Source organism: Oncorhynchus mykiss, chromosome 27, assembly GCF_013265735.2.
Source record: "Oncorhynchus mykiss isolate Arlee chromosome 27, USDA_OmykA_1.1, whole genome shotgun sequence".
NCBI classification, from domain to species: domain Eukaryota; kingdom Metazoa; phylum Chordata; class Actinopteri; order Salmoniformes; family Salmonidae; genus Oncorhynchus; species Oncorhynchus mykiss.
The window spans coordinates 29,557,541-29,577,353 of NC_048591.1; the positions used below are offsets into that span (position 1 = coordinate 29,557,541).

Here is a 19,813-nt window from a genome sequence, read left to right on the forward strand (position 1 = left end):
GAGGGGACTCTAGTGGTTCCTCTTGCTAGGTTGGGGACTAGTGAGGGGACTAGTGGTTCCTCTTGCTAGGTTGGGAACTAGTGGTTCCTCTTGCTAGGTTGGGGATTAGTGGTTCCTCTTGCTGGGTTGGGGACTAGTGGTTCCTGTTGCTTGGTTGGGGACTAGTGAGGGGACTAGTGGTTCCTCTTGCTGGGTTGGGGACTTGTGAGGGGACTAGTCATTCCTCTTGTGTTGGTTGTTCTTGGTCTTTCTCTCTCTCTCTCTCTCTCTCTCTCTCTCTCTCTCACTCTCTCTCTCTCTCACTGTCTCTCTCTTTATCTCTCGCTCTCCCCCTCTTTCACTCTCGCTCTCCTTCACACCACCACTAGTGAGAGGACTCTAGTGGTTCCTCTTGCTAGGTTGGGAACTAGTGGTTCCTGTTGCTAGGTTGGGGACTAGTGGTTCCTGTTGCTAGGTTGGGGATTAGTGGTTCCTCTTGCTGGGTTAGGGACTAGTGGTTCCTGTTGCTTGGTTGGGGACTAGTGAGGGGACTAGTGGTTCCTCTTGCTGGGTTGGGGACTAGTGGTTCCTGTTGCTTGGTTGGGGACTAGTGAGGGGACTAGTGGTTTCTGCTGCCAGGTTGGGGACTAGTGAGGGGACTAGTGGTTCCTCTTGCTAGGTTGGGGACTAGTGAGGGGACTAGTGGTTTCTCTTGCTAGGTTGGAGACTAGTGCGGGGACTAGTGGTTCCTCTTGCTAGGTTTGGGACTAGTGAGGGGACTAGTGGTTTCTCTTGCTAGGTTGGAGACTAGTGCGGGGACTAGTGGTTCCTCTTGCTAGGTTGGGGACTAGTGAGGGGACTAGTGGTTTCTCTTGCTAGGTTGGAGACTAGTGCAGGGACTAGTGGTTCCTCTTGCTAGGTTTGGGACTAGTGAGGGGACTAGTGGTTTCTCTTGCTAGGTTGGCGACTAGTGCGGGGACTTGTGTTTCCTCTTGCTAGGTTGGGGACTAGTGAGGGGACTAGTGGTTTCTCTTGCCAGGTTGGGGACTAGTGAGGGGACTAGTGGTTTCTCTTGCCAGGTTGGGGACTAGTGGTTCCTCTTGCTAGGTTGGGGACAAGTGAGGGGACTAGTGGTTTCTCTTGCTAGGTTGGAGACTAGTGCGGGGACTAGTGGTTCCTCTTGCTAGGTTGGGGACTAGTGAGGGGACTAGTGGTTTCTCTTGCTAGGTTGGCGACTAGTGCGGGGACTAGTGGTTCCTCTTGCTAGGTTGGGGACTAGTGAGGGGACTAGTGGTTTATCTTGCTAGGTTGGAGACTAGTGCAGGGACTAGTGGTTCCTCTTGCTAGGTTTGGGACTAGTGAGGGGACTAGTGGTTTCTCTTGCTAGGTTGGCGACTAGTGCGGGGACTTGTGTTTCCTCTTGCTAGGTTGGGGACTAGTGAGGGGACTAGTGGTTTCTCTTGCCAGGTTGGGGACTAGTGAGGGGACTAGTGGTTTCTCTTGCCAGGTTGGGGACTAGTGGTTCCTCTTGCTAGGTTGGGGACAAGTGAGGGGGACTAGTGGTTTCTCTTGCTAGGTTGGAGACTAGTGCGGGGACTAGTGGTTCCTCTTGCTAGGTTGGGGACTAGTGAGGGGACTAGTGGTTTCTCTTGCTAGGTTGGCGACTAGTGCGGGGACTAGTGGTTCCTCTTGCTAGGTTGGGGACTAGTGCGGGGACTAGTGGTTCCTCTTGCTAGGTTGGGGACTAGTGAGGGGACTAGTGGTTCCTCTTGCTAGGTTAGGGACTAGTGCGGGGACTAGTGGGTCCTCTTGCTAGGTTGAGGACTAGTGCGGGGACTAGTGATTCCTCTTGCTAGGTTGGGGACTAGTGAGGGGACTAGTGGGTCCTCTTGCTAGGTTGTGGACTAGTGGTTCCTCTCCCTGGGTTGGGGACTAGTGAGGGGACTAGTGGTTTCTCTTTCTAGTTTGGGGACTAGTGAGGGGACTCTAGTGGTTCCTCTTGCTAGGTTGGGAACTAGTGGTTCCTCTTGCTAGGTTGGGGATTAGTGGTTCCTCTTGCTGGGTTGGGGACTAGTGGTTCCTGTTGCTTGGTTGGGGACTAGTGAGGGGACTAGTGGTTCCTCTTGCTGGGTTGGGGACTTGTGAGGGGACTAGTCATTCCTCTTGTGTTGGTTGTTCTTGGTCTTTCTCTCTCTCTCTCTCTCTCTCTCTCTCTCTCTCTCACTCTCTCTCTCTCTCACTGTCTCTCTCTTTATCTCTCGCTCTCCCCCTCTTTCACTCTCGCTCTCCTTCACACCACCACTAGTGAGAGGACTCTAGTGGTTCCTCTTGCTAGGTTGGGAACTAGTGGTTCCTGTTGCTAGGTTGGGGACTAGTGGTTCCTGTTGCTAGGTTGGGGTTTAGTGGTTCCTCTTGCTGGGTTAGGGACTAGTGGTTCCTGTTGCTTGGTTGGGGACTAGTGAGGGGACTAGTGGTTCCTCTTGCTGGGTTGGGGACTAGTGGTTCCTGTTGCTTGGTTGGGGACTAGTGAGGGGACTAGTTGTTCCTCTTGCTGGGTTGGGGACTTGTGAGGGGACTAGTGGTTCCTCTTGCTAGGTTGGGGACTAGTGAGGGGACTAGTCATTCTTCTTGGGTTGGTTGTTCTTGTTCTTTCTCTTTCTCTCTCTCTCTCTCTCTCTCTCTCTCTCTCTCACTGTCTCTCTCTTTATCTCTCGCTCTCCCCCTCTTTCACTCTCGCTCTCCTTCACACCACCCACTATGCTTTGAGTTCACCACAGGGGACAGAGCGGACCAGGAGTGTGTGTGCATGCGTGTGCGCGTGTGTGCGTGTGCGTGTGTGTGTGTGTGCACGCGTGCGTCATTAGACATTGTTATGTGAGCTAAGTGTAGGTTGTGTTGTTTTTCATTGTGCTGTTACATAATTTCTCATTTACATGTAGATTATACAAAGTTACAACATGTAGTTAGTTACACAATGTGCAAGTGTGTACACACCTACACACTGACAGCAGTTGGCACAAAAATGACAACGTAGACCAGTTTTCTCAGAGTAGTGAGAATGCAGGATGCTCTGTCACCTCTTCTGTTCATCTATCATTAAAGGCCTGTTAGAGTATGGCTGACATTCAATATAACCTGAAGCAATGTATCTGTTCTGTTTCTGTTAACTATTGATCAACCACCCACACTCTAATGATCACACCTCTTAAGACCTGTTTCCATTTATACTGAAGTCAACCCAGGATGGGCTAGCCTTGGTTGGCTAGCTCGAATTGGGTTTCCACTGCTTCCAGAAATGAGAAATTATGTAATGTTGCTAGGTAGCTGTGACTGTGCAGCTGGCTTTGCTAATGTTGCTAGGTAGCTGTGACTGTGCAGCTGGCTTTGCTAATGTTGCTAGGTAGCTGTGACTGTGCAGCTGGCTTTGCTAATGTTGCTAGGTAGCTGTGACTGTGCAGCTGGCTTTGCTAATGTTGCTAGGTAGCTGTGACTGTGCAGCTGGCTTTGCTAATGTTGCTAGCTAGCTAGTAAGATGTTGAAAAGTTTTATTCACCCTCACCATGCTGTAACTTACCTTACCCGATACTCCTGCCACTGCCAGCCAGACCCAGAGACATGTATTTAGCAAAGAGTTTTAGCTTGCAGTCGGGAGGAACTATTGGATAGAAGAGCAACGTCAACTCACCATCAATACGACCAGGAATACGACTTTCCCGAAGCGTATCCTCTGTTTTGCCCACCACCCAGGACAATGGATCGGATCCCAGCCGGCGAACCAAAACAACGACGCCGTAAAAGAGGCAGACGAAGCGGTCTTCTGGTCAGGCTCCGGAGACGGGCACATCGCGTACCGCTCCCGAGCATACTACTCGCCAAATGTCCAGTCTCTTGACAAGAAGGTAGATGAAATCCGAACAAGGATAGCATTCCAGAGAGACATCAGAGACTGTAACGTTCTTTGCTTCACGGAAACACGGCTCATTTGAGACACGCTATCGGAGTCGGTACAGGCAGCTGGTTTCTTCACGCATCACACCGACAGAAACAAGCATCTTTCTGGTAAGAAGAAGGGCGGGGGGGGTATGCCTTATGATTAACGAGACGTGGTGTGATCATAACAACAAACAGGAACTCAAGTCCTTCTGTTCACCTAACTTATAATTCCTCACAATCAAATGTCGACCGCATACCAAGAAAATTATCTTCGATTATAATCACAGCCGCATATATTCCCCCCAAGCAGAAACATTGGATGGCCCTGAACAAACTTCATTTGACTATATGTAAGCTGGAAACCACATATACTGAGGCTGCATTCATTGTAGCTGGGGAGTTTAACAAGGCCAATCTGAAAACAAGACTCCCTAAATTCTATCAACATATCGATTGTGCAACCAGGGCTGGTAAAACCCTGGATCATTGTTATTCTAACTTCCGCGACCCATATAAGGCCCTCCCCACCCTCCCTTCAGAAAAGCTGACCACGACTCCATTTTATTGCTTCCATTCTATAGACAGAGACTAAAACAGGAAGCTCCCGCACTCAGGTCTGTTCAACGCTGGTCCGACCAATCTGATTCCACGCTTCAAGATTGCTTCGATCACGTGGACTGGGATATGTTCCGCATTGCGTCAAACAACAACATTGATGAATACGCTGATTCGGTGAGCGAGTTTATTATTATGTGCATCGGCGATGTCGTACCCACAGCAACTATTAAAACATTCCCAAACCAGAAACCGTGGATTGAGGGCAGCATTCGCGCGAAACTGAAAGCGCGAACCACTGCTTTTAATCAGGGCAAGGTGACCGGAAACATTGACCGAATAGAAACAGTGTAGCTATTCCCTCCGCAAGGCAATCAAACAAGCTAAGCGTCAGTATAGAGACAAACTAGAGTCGCAATTCAACGGCTCACACACAAGAGGTATGTGGCAGGGTCTACAGTCAATCACGGACCAGGATGTCTTGCTCCCAGACAGACTAAACAACTTCTTTGCCCGCTTTGAGGACAATACAGTGCCACTGACACGGCCCGCACCCAAAACCTGTGGACTCTCCTTCACTGCAGCCTTCACTGCAGCCGACAGTGAGTAAAACATTTAAACGTGTTAACCCTCGCAAGGCTGCAGGCCCAGACGGCATCCCCAGCCGCGCCCTCAGAGCATGCGTAAACCAGCTGGCTGGTATGTTTACGGACATATTCAACCCTTGTTCCTGTTCCCAAGAAAGCTAAGGTAACTGAGCTAAATGACTACCGCCCCGTAGCACTCACTTCCGTCATCATGATGTGCTTTGAGAGACTAGTCAAGGACCATATCACTTCCACCCTACCTGACACCCTAGACCCACCCTGGGTCTCGACCCCGCCCTGTGCAACTGGGTACTGGACTTCCTGACAGGCCGCCCCCAGGTGGTGAGGGTAGGTAACAACATCTCCACTCCGCTGATCCTCAACACTGGGGCCCCACAAGGGTGCGTCCTGATCCCTCTCCTGTACTCCCTGTTCACCCACGACTGGCCATGCACGCCTCCAACTCAATCATCAAGTTTGCAGACGACACTACAGAGGTAGGCTTGATTACCAACAACGACAAGACGGCCTACAGGGAGGAGGTGAGTGCCCATGGAGTGTGGTGTCAGGAATATAACCTCACACTCAACGTCAACAAAACAAAGGATATGATCGTGGACTTCAGGAAACAGAAGAGGGAGCAACCCCCTATCCACATCAACGGGATAGTAGTGGAGAGGGTAGTAAGTTTGAAGTTCCTTGTCGTACATATCACGGACAAACTGAATTGGTCCACCCACACAGACAGCGTGGTGAAGAAGGTGCAGCAGCATATGTTATTAACTGTCAGTCGTGGCTGCTTTGTGTGATGTATTATTGTCTCTACCTTCTTGCCCTTTGTGCTGTTGTCTGTGCCCAATAATGTTTGTACCATGTTTTGTGCTGCTACCATGTTGTGTGGCTACCATGTTGTTGTTATGTTGTGTTGCTACCATGCTGTGTTGTTGTGTGTTGCTGCCTTGCTATGTTGTTGTCTAGGTCTCTCTTTATGTAGTGTTGTGTTGTCTCTCTTGTTGTGATGTGTGTTTTCTCCTATATTTATATTTTTTTTTTTAGTTTTTTTTTTTTTATCCCAGGCCTTTTGCCTTTTGGTAGGCCATCATTGTAAATAAGAATTTGTTCTTAACTGACTTGCCTTGTTAAATAAAGGTTAAATAAAATTAAAGCTAGCTAGATAACCAATCAAACAGATGACAGGTTTGATTGTTTGAAGCTAGCCTTCAATACAACCTGGCCAGCTAAAATTCCTGCTAGCTAACGTTAGCTAGCTAGCTTGTTTCAACTCTAGGGTTTTAGGGTGGGTTTCTGTACAGCACTTTGTGACATCTGATGTAAAAAAGAGCTTTATAAATACATTTGATTGATTGATTTGGTAGCTAACGTTAGGTAGCAAGCATTCGATGGCTGACTGTTCTCATAAAAGTTTGTGTAGTGCATTAATGAATAAAGGATCCAGCTATGTTGGTAATTCATGTCATGTCTGACTACTGCAGTACTGCTTGTGATAGCTAACAGCAACAAGCCCAGACGAGCTAGCTGGCAGTTGCACAGTAACTGCGTCACCAGCCCGAATTCTAATCGAGCTGGTACCTGTTGTGAAACCCAGTTTGTATTTGAGTCAACTCTAATTTGGCCCTAATTTTAAGTGCCAGTGCAAACGGGGCTTTAGTCTGAACATGGGAAGCATCTACCTGAGAGAGAGGTGTTACTTGTCATTTTTTACAAAACATAAAACCATTCATTTTATAATAGCATGGTAAATATGTGTGTTGTTGTAATGTTCCTGTTGCTGGTGGAGGGCTGAAGAGCACTCTACCTCTATCTATCTATCTATCTCTCTCTCTCTTTCTCGCTCTCTCTCGCTCTTTCTTTTTCTCTCTTTCAATTTCGGTCTTGCTTTTTCTCTACCCCTCTCTCTACCTTTCTCTCTCTCTCTCTACCCTTCTCTCTCTTCCTCTCTACCCCTCTTGCTCTCTCTGACCCTCTCTGTCTCTACCCCTCACATACTCTCTCTCTCTCCTTCACATCATCCACTATGCTTCGATTTCACCACTGCGGATCAGGTGTGTGTGTGAGCACTAACTACATTTGAGGCAGGGTTTTGAGTAGGATGAAGAGGGGAAATTAAATGAAAGAGTGCATAAAGTGTGGCCCCCAAGCTGTTTGTGTTCCTATTCATTCTGGTCCCCATCCCACTTCCCACACAAACACACATTCAACCATAGGAATGCTTGTGTAACACTTGGGAAACACACATTCACAAACACACACTATGAGAAATGCAGTGTCATGTTGGGGCGTGAATCTCCTTCTCGCACTCATTCCTGCTCTTCTCTCTGCCCTTTTGACAAGTCCATCTCCAGCTTTTGAGTGGTATTTCATTTCAAATCAAATTAAATCAAATTATATTTCTCACATACACATATTTAGCAGATGTTTTTGCGGTCGTAGCAAAATGCTTGTGTTCCTAGCTCCAACAATGCAGTAATATCTAACAATTCACAACAATACACACAAATCTAAAGTAAAGTAATGGAGTTAAGAAATATATAAATATTAGGATGAGCAATGTCAGAGTGGTATTTATTATAATACAGTAGTAGAATAGAATACAGTATATACATATGAAATGACTAAGGCAGTATGTAAACATTATCAAATCAAATAAAACTTTATTTGTCACATGCACCTAATATAACAAGTGTAGACCTTACTGTGAAATGCTTACTTACAAGCTCTTAACCAACCGTGCAGTTCAAGAAGAGTTATATTTACCAAATAAACTAAAGTAAAACATTTTTTTTTAAAGTAACACAATAAAATAACAATAGCGAGGCTATATACAGGGGTACCCGTACCAAGTCAGTGTGCGGGGATACAGGTTAGTTGAGGTAATTTGTACATGTAGGTAGGGGTGAAGTGACTATGCATAGATAATAAATAGCGCGTAGCAGCAGTGTACAAAACAAAAGGGGGGGGGGGGGGGGGGGGGGGATCAATGTAAATAGTCCGGTGGCCATTTGATTAATTGTTCAGCAGTCTTATGGCTTGGGGGTAGAAGCTGTTATGGAGCCTTTTGGACTGGTAACGCTTGCCGTGCGGTAGCAGAGAAAACAGTTTATGACTTGTGTGACTGGAGTCTCTGACAATTTTATGGGCTTTCCTCTGACACCGCCTATTATATAGGTCCTGGATGGCAGAAAGCTTGGCCCCAGTGATGTACTGGGCCGTATGCACTACCCTCTGTAGTGCCTTACGGTCAGATGCCGTGCAGCTGCCATACCAGGCGGTGATGCAACCGGTCAGGATGCTCTCGATGGTGCAGCTGTATAACTTTTTGAGGATCTGGGGACCCATGCCTAATATTTTCAGTCTTCTGAGGGGGAAAAGGTTTTGTTGTGCCCTCTTCACGACTGTCTTGGTGTGTTTGGACCATGATAGTTCGTTGGTGATGTGAACACCAAGGAACTTGAAACTCTCGACCCACTCCATTACAGACCTGTCGATGTTAATGGGGGCCTGTTCGGCCCGCCTTTTCCTGTAGTCCACGATCAGCTCCTTTGTCTTGCTCACATTGAGGGAGAGGTTGTTGTCCAGGGAACCACACTGCCAGTTCTCTGACCTCCTCCCTATAGGCTGTCTCATCGCTGTTGGTGATCAGTATTACCAGTGTTGTGTCGTCAGCAAACTTAATGATGGTGTTGGAGTCGTGTTTGGGTAAACATTGAGTACAGGAGGGGACTAAGTACTCACCCCTGAGGGGTCCCAGTGTTGAGGATTAGCATGGGAAGCGTGTTGCTGCCTACCCTTACCACCTGGGGGCGGCCCATCAGGATGTCCAGGATCCAGTTGCAGAGGGAGGTGTTTAGTCCCAGGGCCCTTAGCTTAGTGATGAGCTTCGTGGGTACTTTGGTGTTGAATGCTGAGCTGTAGTGAATGAACAGCATTCTCACATATGTGTTCCTTTTGTCCAGGTGGGAAAGGGCAGTGTGGAGTGAGATTGCGTCATCTGTGGATCTGTTGGGGCGGTATGCGAATTGGAGTGGGTCTAGGGTATCCGGGAGGATACTGTTGATGTGAGCTATGACCAGCCTTTCAAAACACTTCATGGCTACCGACAGGCAGGTTACCTTCGCTACCTTGGGCACAGGGACTATGGTGGTCTGCTTGAAACATGTAGGTATTACAGACTCGGTCAGGGAGAGGTTGAAAATGTCAGTGAAGGCACTTGCCACTGGGCAGCTCACGTCTGGGTTTCCCTTTGTAGTCCGTAATAGTTTTTAAGCCCTGTCACATCCGACGAGCATCAGAGCCGGTGTAGTAGGAGTCGATCTTAATCCTGTATTGACGTTTTCCTTGTTTGGTGGTTTGTCTGAGGGCATAGCGGGATTTCTTATAAGCATCCGGATTAGTGTCCCGCTCCTTGAAAGCGGCAGCTCTAGCCTTTAGCTTGATGCAGATGTTGCCTGTAATCCATGGTTTCTGGTTGGGATATGTATGTACAGTCACTGTAGGGACAATGTCGTCGATGCACTTATTGATGAAGCAGGTGACTGAGGTGGTATACTCCTCAATGCCATTGGATGAATCCCGGAACATATTCCAGTCTGTTCATTGCAAAACAGTCCTGTAGCGTCCGCATCATCTTACCACTAAAGTGACTGGTGTTCCATTATTAAAGTGACCAGTGATTCCATGTCTACATATATAGGGAAGCAGCCTCTAAGGAGCATGGTTGCGTAACCGTGTGGTAGCCGGCTAGTGATGGCTATTTAACAGTCTGATGGCCTTGAAATGGAAGCTGTTTTTGTTTTTTTTTGTTTATGTTGATGCACCTGCACTGACCTTGCCTTCTGTATGGTAGCGGGGTAAACGGGCTGTGATTGATGGTGGTTGATGTCCTTGATTATATATTTTTTTGCCTTCCTGTGACATTGGGTGCTGTAGGTGTCCTGGAGGGCAGGCAGTGGCCCCTGGTGATGCTTTGGGCAGACCACACCAGCCTCTGCGGTTGCGGGCAATGCCGTTGCTGTACCAGGTGGTGATACAGCCCTACATACAGTGCCTTGCGAAAGTATTTGGCCCCCTTGAACTTTGCGACCTTTTGCCACATTTTAGGCTTCAAACATAAACATGTAAAACTGTATTTTTTTGTGAAGAATCAACAACTAGTGGGACACAATCATGAAGTGGAACGACATTTATTGGATATTTCAAACTTTTTTAACAAATCAAAAACTGAAAAATTGGGCGTGCAAAATTATTCAGCCCCCTTAAATTAATACTTTGTAGCGCCACCTTTTGCTGCGATTACAGCTGTAAGTCGCTTGGGGTATGTCTCTATCAGTTTTGCACATCGAGAGACTGACATTTTTTCCCATTCCTCCTTGCAAAACAGCTCGAGCTCAGTGAGGTTGGATGGAGAGCATTTGTGAACAGCAGTTTTCAGTTCTTTCCACAGATTCTCGATTGGATTCAGGTCTGGACCTTGACTTGGCCATTCTAACACCTGGATATGTTTATTTTTGAACCATTCCATTGTAGATTTTGCTTTATGTTTTGGATCATTGTCTTGTTGGAAGACAAATCTCCGTCCCAGTCTCAGGTCTTTTGCAGACTCCATCAGGTTTTCTTCCAGAATGGTCCTGTATTTGGCTCCATCCATCTTCCCATCAATTTTAACCATCTTCCCTGTCCCTGCTGAAGAAAAGCAGGCCCAAACCATGATGCTGCCACCACCATGTTTGACAGTGGGGATGGTGTGTTCAGGGTGATGAGCTGTGTTGCTTTTACGCCAAACATAACGTTTTGCATTGTTGCCAAAAAGTTCAATTTTGGTTTCATCTGACCAGAGCACCTTCTTCCACATGTTTGGTGTGTCTCCCAGGTGGCTTGTGGCAAACTTTAAACAACACTTTTTATGGATATCTTTAAGAAATGGCTTTCTTCTTGCCACTCTTCCATAAAGGCCAGATTTGTGCAATATACGACTGATTGTTGTCCTATGGACAGAGTCTCCCACCTCAGCTGTAGATCTCTGCAGTTCATCCAGAGTGATCATGGGCCTCTTGGCTGCATCTCTGATCAGTCTTCTCCTTGTATGAGCTGAAAGTTTAGAGGGACGGCCAGGTCTTGGTAGATTTGCAGTGGTCTGATACTCCTTCCATTTCAATATTATCGCTTGCACAGTGCTCCTTGGGATGTTTAAAGCTTGGGAAATCTTTTTGTATCCAAATCCGGCTTTAAACTTCTTCACAACAGTATCTCGGACCCGCCTGGTGTGTTCCTTGTTCTTCATGATGCTCTCTGCGCTTTTGACGGACCTCTGAGACTATCACAGTGCAGGTGCATTTATACGGAGACTTGATTACACACAGGTGTATTCTATTTATCATCATTAGTCATTTAGGTCAACGATGGCGATTGCATCGACTGTGGATCTATTGGGGCGGTATGCAAATTGAAGTGGGTCTATGGTGTCAGGTAAGGTAGAAGTGATATGATCCTTAACTAGCCTCTCAAAGCGATAGTCATTTAATTCAGTTACCTTTGCTTTCTTGGGTACAGGAACAATAGTTGACACCTTGAAGCAAGTGGGGACAGCAGACTGGGATAGGGAGACATTGAATATGTCCGTAAACACTCCATCCAGCTGGACTGCACATGCTCTGAGGACGCGACTAGGGATGCAGCCTTGCGAGGGTTAACGCATTTAAATGTCTTACTCACGTCGGCCACAGAGAACGAGAGCCCACAGTCCTTGAGAGCGGGCAAAGAAGGTGTTAAGCTTATCTGGGAACGGGGTTCTTCTGTTGAAGGAGAGGCGGACCAAAACGCAGCGTGGTTATTGTGATACATCTTTAATAAAGATGAAAATAGAACAATATACAAAAAAACAAGAAAACGTGAAAAAAACGAAAACAGCCCTATCTGGTGTAACAAACACAAAGACATGAACACTGGACAGAGGGGCAGCTCGGGACAGAGGGGCAGCTCGGGACAGAGGGGCAGCTCGGGACAGAGGGGCAGCTCGGGACAGAGGGGCAGCTCAGGACAGAGGGGCAGCTCCGTACTGGCTGGCGGCTCTGGCTGCTCCATGCAGACTGGCGGCTCTGGCTGCTCCATGCAGACTGGCGGCTCTGGCTGCTCCATGCAGACTGGCGGCTCTGGCAGCTCCTTGCAGACTGCCAGCTCCTTGCAGACTGGCAGCTCCTTGCAGACAGGCGGGACACTCCGGCAGCGCTGTAGAGGAGGAAGGCTCCGGCAGTGCTGAACAGGCGGGAGACTCCGACAGCGCTGGCGAGGAGGAAGGCTCCGACAGCGCTGGACAGGCGGGAGACTCCGGCAGCGCTGGAGAGGAGAAAAGCTCTGGCAACGCTGGACAGGCAGGAGACTCCGGCAGCGCTGGTGAGGAGGAAGGCTCCGGCAGCGCTGGAGAGGAGGAAGGCTCCGGCAGCACTGGACAGGCGGGAGCACCTGTAGGGATGAGACGGAGAGACAGCCTGGTGCGGGGGGCTGCCACCGGAGGGCTGGTGCGTGGAGGTGGTACCGGATAGACCGGACCGTGCAGGCGCACTGGAGCTCTTGAGCACCGAGCCTGCCCAACCTTACCTGGTTGAATGCTCCCGGTCGCCCTGCCAGTGCGGCGAGGTGGAATAGCCCGCACTGGGCTATGCAGGCGAACCGGGGACACCATGCGCAAGGCTGGTGCCATGTAAGCCGGCCCAAGGAGACGCACTGGATACCAGATGCGTAGATCCGGCTTCATGGCACTTGGCTCGATGCCCACTCTAGCCCGGCCGATACGCGGAGCTGGTATGTACCGCACCGGGCTATGCACCCGCACTGGGGACACCGTGCGCTTCACAGCATAACACAGTGCCTGCCCGGTCTCTCTAGCCCCCCGGTAAGCACAGGAAGTTGGCGCAGGTCTCCTACCTGGCTTCGCCACACTTCCTGTGTGCCTCCCCCAAGACATTTTTGCGGCTGACTCTCTGGCTTCCATCCACGCCGCCGTGCTGCCTCCTCATACCAGCGCCTCTCCGCCTTCTCCGCCTCCAGCTCTTCTTTGGGGCGGCAATATTCTCCAGGCTGTGCCCAGGGTCCTTTTCCATCCAACTCATCCTCCCATGTCCAGTACTCCTCGCGCTGCTCCTGCTGCCGCTGCCTGTCACCACGCCGCTTGGTGCTGTTGTAGTGGGTGATTCTGTAACGGGATTCTTCTGTTGAAGGAGAGGCGGACCAAAACGCAGCATGGTTATTGTGATACATCTTTAATAAAGATGAAAATAGAACAATATACAAAAAACAAGAAAACATGAAAAAAACGAAAACAGCCCTATCTGGTGTAACAAACACAAAGACAGGAACAATCACCCACAAACCCCAACACCAAACAGGCTACCTAAATATGGTTCCCAATCAGAGACAATGACTAACACCTGCCTCTGATTGAGAACCATATCAAGCCCAAACACAGAAACAGACAAACAAGACATCTAACATAGAATGCCCACTCAGATCACACCCTGACCAAACAAAACATAGAAACATACAAAGCAAACTATGGTCAGGGTGTGACAGGATATCCGGAGAGAGCCAGGATTCCGTGATGCAGAGTATGTTACAGTCCCTGATGTCTCTCTGGAAGGAGATCTTCGTTCTGAGCTCGTCTACTTTGTTGTCCAAAGACTGAACACTAGCGAGTAATATACACCTCCTGAGTCGGACTAGAAGTCCACTCCGAATACCTCTTCTCCGCCGTCAGCGTCTTGGAGCAGCCTCTGGGATAAGTTCAATTGCCCTGAGTGGTACAAACAAAGGACCCAATTTGGGAAAGTCGGAATCCTGGTCATAATGCTGGTGAGTTACCGCCACTCTGATATCCAAAAGTTATTTCTGGCTGTATGTAATAACACAAACTTTCTGGGCTTTAATGCGAGAAATAAAATACAAAAAACAAAATACTGCAAAGTTGCTAGAATTAGAGCTGCCATGTCTGTCGGCACCATCTAGCTGGTTGGAGAGCGAGGTGAGGCAACAATTACATGCACATCACTTTTTCTCTGTGTGTGTGTGTGTGTGGCAATATGCCTACAGTCCACTGTACTCTGAAGTTATGAGACAAATACTGTAAGAGACAGGTTTCTGTTTGTTGGTTTCAGAACCATTGAAGTTCTCATTATATAAGGTCTGCTGTTTAGAGGATTATTGTATTGGTTTAAAGCAGGACTAGGCAACTAGATTCAAACGTGGGCCGATTTTTGTCGGAGCGGCTGGTCCAGGGGCCGGAACGTAATTATAATAATTTGTCTAAAAAGGGATTGCATTTGAAAATAATAATTTCATACCTTATTTACATTGAGACACTATCACATATAACTTTTTTTATTTGTGGGAATACTTGGGAAGTGATTCCCTGGTTTAAAGCTACAGAGGGGGTTATTGTATTGGTGTACAGAAACCGGGCAGTACATGTGTATGGGTTTTAGATCTTGTAGAGGGACAGAGGGAAGGCCTGCGTCGGGGTTGGCACAGACAGAACTTGGCAGCGGAACTTAGTGCTGCTGTCGTGTCGGAGGTTGGCACGCTCAGCCTGTCTGGCAGGAAGGAAACCTGTCTAGTGTACTGTGTGACCGGGGTAGAGGGGTAGAACCACAAATATTCTGAGGCAGAACCTGCTCTCTCACACAGTCACCTCCTATACAGTACAACTATTACGTCCGGATGCAACCTCACCTCTGTAGCAATAAGTTCAGGACTGACTAGGATGTTGTTCCACAGTCACCTCTGTAGCAATAAGTTCAGGACTGACTAGGATGTTGTTCCACAGTCACCTCTGAAAGGACAGAGGAATTGACAGATTACATTTTTTGGGGGGCTTAACTTTTCACTCCGATTTTCTAATAGTTATCACTCACTGACTGTATAGGTGGTGCTAATAACCCCTCCCTCTCTTCCACTCCTCCCTCGTCACCCCTCTCTCCTATCGACATTCAGGAAGTATAATATTCGTGTGGAGGACATCATGATCAGGGATGTGACCTACATCACCCTCAACTGCTGCTACAGAGACCTGCATGATGTACTGCTGGCTGGACACCTCAAGACCCTGGCCCTGCTCGAGTCCAGTGGTGAGACAAGCACATACTCATACTTTACAGACGCAGACACACACACAAATTACACACACTACAGAACATTTTCCGTCAAATAAATACTCCCCCACACACACATTCAAGTTATATATTCTTATACAGTATGCCAAGTCTGTAATTGTGTAGCGATGCCAAAGCAATTAGCTGGGGCAATTATTTTAAACAAACAAACACACCCCCTCATACACACCCCGTTGTGTACACACACACACACACACACACACACACACACACACACATTGATTGATTGGTTGCCATGGCGCCAACAGAGATGGCCGCCTCGCTTCGTGTTCCTAGGAAACGATGCAGTTTTTTGTTTTTTTACGTGTTATTTCTTACATTAGTACCCCAGGTCATCTTAGGTTTCATTACATACAGTCGAGAAGAACTACTGAATATAAGATCAGCGTCAACTCACCATCAGTACAACCAAGAATATGATTTTCGTGAAGCGGATCCTGTGTTCTGCCTTTCAACCAGGACAACGGAATGGATCCCAGCTGGCGACCCAAAAGAACGACTCCGTAAAAGAGGGAAACGAGGCGGTCTTCTGGTCAGACTCCGGAGACGGGCACATCGTGCACCACTCCCTAGCATTCTTCTCGCCAATGTCCAGTCTCTTGACAACAAGGTTGATGAAATCCGAGCAAGGGTAGCATTCCAGAGGGACATCAGAGACTGTAACGTTCTTTGCTTCACGGAAACATGGCTCACTGGAGAGACGCTATCGGAGGCGGTGCAGCAAGCGGGTTTCTCCACGCATCGCGCCGATAGAAACAAACATCTTTCTGGTAAGAAGAGGGGCGGGGGCGTATGCCTTATGGCTAACGAGACGTGGTGTGATCACAGAAACATACAGGAACTCAAATCCTTCTGTTCACCTGATTTAGAATTCCTCACAATCAAATGTCGACCGCATTATCTACTAAGAGAATTCTCTTCGATTACAATCACAGCCGTATATATTCCCCCCCAAGCAGACACATCGATGGCTCTGAACGAACTTTATTTGACTCTTTGCAAACTGGAATCCATACATCCTGAGGCTGCATTCATTGTAGCTTGGGATTTTAACAAGGCTAATCTGAAAACAAGACTCCCTAAATTGTATCAACATATCGATTGCGCAACCAGGGCTGGAAAAACCTTGGATCATTGTTATTCTAACTTCTGCGACGCATATAAGGCCCTGCCCCACCCTCCTTTCGGAAAAGCTGCCCACGACTCCATTTTGCTCATCCCTGCCTACAGACAGAAACTAAAACAAGAAGCTCCCACGCTGAGGTCTGTCCAACGCTGGTCCGACCAAGCTGATTCCACACTCCAAGACTGTTTCCATCACGTGGACTGGGATATGTTTCGTATTGCGTCAGATAACAACATTGACGAATACGCTGATTCGGTGTGCAAGTTCATTAGAACGTGCGTTGAAGATGTCGTTCCCATAGCAACGATTAAAACATTCCCTAACCAGAAACCGTGGATTGATGGCAGCATTCGCGTGAAACTGAAAGCGCGAACCACTGCTTTTAATCAGGGCAAGGTGACTGGTAACATGACCGAATACAAACAGTGCAGCTATTCCCTCCGCAAGGCTATCAAACAAGCTAAGCGTCAGTATAGAGACAAAGTAGAATCTCAATTCAACGGCTCAGACACAAGAGGTATGTGGCAGGGTCTACAGTCAATCACGGACTACAAGAAGAAAACCAGCCCAGTCACGGACCAGGATGTCTTGCTCCCAGGCAGAATAAATCACTTTTTTGCCCGCTTTGAGGACAATACAGTGCCACTGACACGGCCTGCAACGAAAACATGCGGACTCTCCTTCACTGCAGCCGAGGTGAGTAAAACATTTAAACGTGTTAACCCTCGCAAGGCTGCAGGCCCAGACGGCATCCCCAGCCGCGCCCTCAGAGCATGCGCAGACCAGCTGGCCGGTGTGTTTACGGACATATTCAATCAATCCCTATATCAGTCTGCTGTTCCCACATGCTTCAAGAGGGCCACCATTGTTCCTGTTCCCAAGAAAGCTAAGGTAACTGAGCTAAACGACTACCGCCCCGTAGCACTCACTTCCGTCATCATGAAGTGCTTTGAGAGACTAGTCAAGGACCATATCACCTCCACCCTACCTGTCACCCTAGACCCACTCCAATTTGCTTACCGCCCAAATAGGTCCACAGATGATGCAATCTCAACCACACTGCACACTGCCCTAACCCATCTGGACAAGAGGAATACCTATGTGAGAATGCTGTTCATCGACTACAGCTCGGCATTCAACACCATAGTACCCTCCAAGCTCGTCATCAAGCTCGAGACCCTGGGTCTCGACCCCGCCCTGTGCAACTGGGTACTGGACTTCCTGACGGGCCGCCCCCAGGTGGTGAGGGTAGGCAACAACATCTCCACCCCGCTGATCCTCAACACTGGGGCCCCACAAGGGTGCGTTCTGAGCCCTCTCCTGTACTCCCTGTTCACCCACGACTGCGTGGCCACGCACGCCTCCAACTCAATCATCAAGTTTGCGGACGACACAACAGTGGTAGGCTTGATTACCAACAACGACGAGACGGCCTACAGGGAGGAGGTGAGGGCCCTCGGAGTGTGGTGTCAGGAAAATAACCTCACACTCAACGTCAACAAAACTTAGGGGATGATTGTGGACTTCAGGAAACAGCAGAGGGAACACCCCCCTATCCACATCGATGGAACAGTAGTGGAGAGGGTAGTAAGTTTTAAGTTCCTCGGCATACACATCACAGACAAACTGAATTGCTCCACTCACACAGACAGCATCGTGACGAAGGCGCAGCAGCGCCTCTTCAACCTCAGGATGCTGAAGAAATTTGGCTTGTCACCAAAAGCACTCACAAACTTCTACAGATGCACAATCGAGAGCATCCTGTCAGGCTGTATCACCGCCTGGTACGGCAACTGCTCCGCCCACAACCGTAAGGCTCTCCAGAGGGTAGTGAGGTCTGCACAACGCATCACCGGGGGCAAACTACCTGCCCTCCAGGACACCTACACCACCCGATGTTACAGGAAGGCCATAAAGATCATCAAGGACAACAACCACCCGAGCCACTGCCTGTTCACCCCGCTATCATCCAGAAGGCGAGGTCAGTACAGGTGCATCAAAGATGGGACCGAGAGACTTAAAAACAGCTTCTATCTCAAGGCCATCAGACTGTTAAACAGCCACCACTAACATTGAGTGGCTGCTGCCAACACACTGACTCAACTCCAGCCACTTTAATAATGGGAATTGATGGGAAATTATGTAAAATATATCACTAGCCACTTTAAACAATGCTACCTAATATAATGTTTACATACCCTACATTATTCATCTCATATGTATACGTATATACTGTACTCTATATAATCTACTGCATCCTTATGTAATACATGTATCACTAGCCACTTTAACTATGCCACTTTGTTTACATACTCATCTCATATGTATATACTGTACTCGATACCATCTACTGTATCTTGCCTATGCTGCTCTGTACCATCACTCCTCCATATATCTTTATGTACATATTCTTTATCCCCTTACACTGTGTATAAGACAGTAGTTTTGGAATTGTTAGTTAGATTACTTGTTGGTTATTACTGCATTGTCGGAACTAGAAGCACAAGCATTTCGCTACACTCGCATTAACATCTGCTAACCATGTGTATGTGACAAATAAAATTTGATTTGATTTGACACACACACACGCTCAAACTCAGACGCCTGGCTGTTGTTAGTTACATAACTTACCATGCAGAAACATGTGTTAGGAGTCCCCTGCACATTAACTACTGTTCTAGAAGACCTCTCTTTCTCCTCTCCTCCATCACATATCCCCCTCCTCTCTCATTCTAATCTCCTGGCCCCTCTCTCTCTATTTCTCTTCTCTTCCATCATCCCTCTTCTTTTTATTCTCATCTGTCTCTCCTCTGCCTTTCATCCCATCATATCTGTCCTCTCTTCATCACCCCATTCCCTTCTTACTTGCACTCTCATCTCATATTTCTCTCCATCCATCTCTCCCTTCCTGCCCCTCACTTTCCCTGCTCTCTTTCTCTCTCCCCCTCCTTTTTTCTACCTCATCATCACTCCTTCTCACTCCCCCTCCCTCCCTTCTCTCTCTCCCTCTCTCTCCCCCACCCCTCAGAGTCAATGATCCTGCTGGGTTCTATTGAGCGTGCCCAGCTCCAGGCCCTCCTGTCCCTACAGCTGGGCCGGCCACGGAGACTGGAGTACCTGAGAGACCGGGCTACTGCTGAGAAGAAGCGCTTGTCGATGGTCTCCCATCCGGGCAGCGAGGACGGCTCCCAGAGGGTTAACCAGGAGGTCCGGTTCCAGGTAAGTACAGTCTTAACAACCCACACCGAGCTAAACGTTACACTCTATGAGGTCAGTCATGTCTGGAGTCCCCAGTACCACACCGAGCTAAACGTTACACTCTATGAGGTCAGTCATGTCTGGAGTCCCCAGTACCACACCGAGCTAAACGTTACACTCTATGAGGTCAGTCATGTCTGGAATCCCCAGTACCACACCAAGCTAACAATACACACTATGAGGTCAGTCATGTCTGG

At 48.2% G+C, this 19,813-nt stretch overlaps 1 protein-coding gene across 2 annotated transcripts in view; it reads left to right on the forward strand.

Moving 5' to 3' along the window:
- The window catches only part of LOC110507925 (chloride channel protein 2), a 211,224-nt gene that overhangs the window by 158,840 nt on the left and 32,571 nt on the right, over positions 1-19,813 (forward strand). For both annotated transcript variants that reach the window (XM_036964661.1, XM_036964662.1), the window contains exons 16-17: positions 15,054-15,187; positions 19,387-19,577. In XM_036964661.1, the coding sequence (XP_036820556.1) occupies positions 15,054-15,187; positions 19,387-19,577 (325 nt within the window). The remainder of the gene's footprint in view (positions 1-15,053; positions 15,188-19,386; positions 19,578-19,813) is intronic.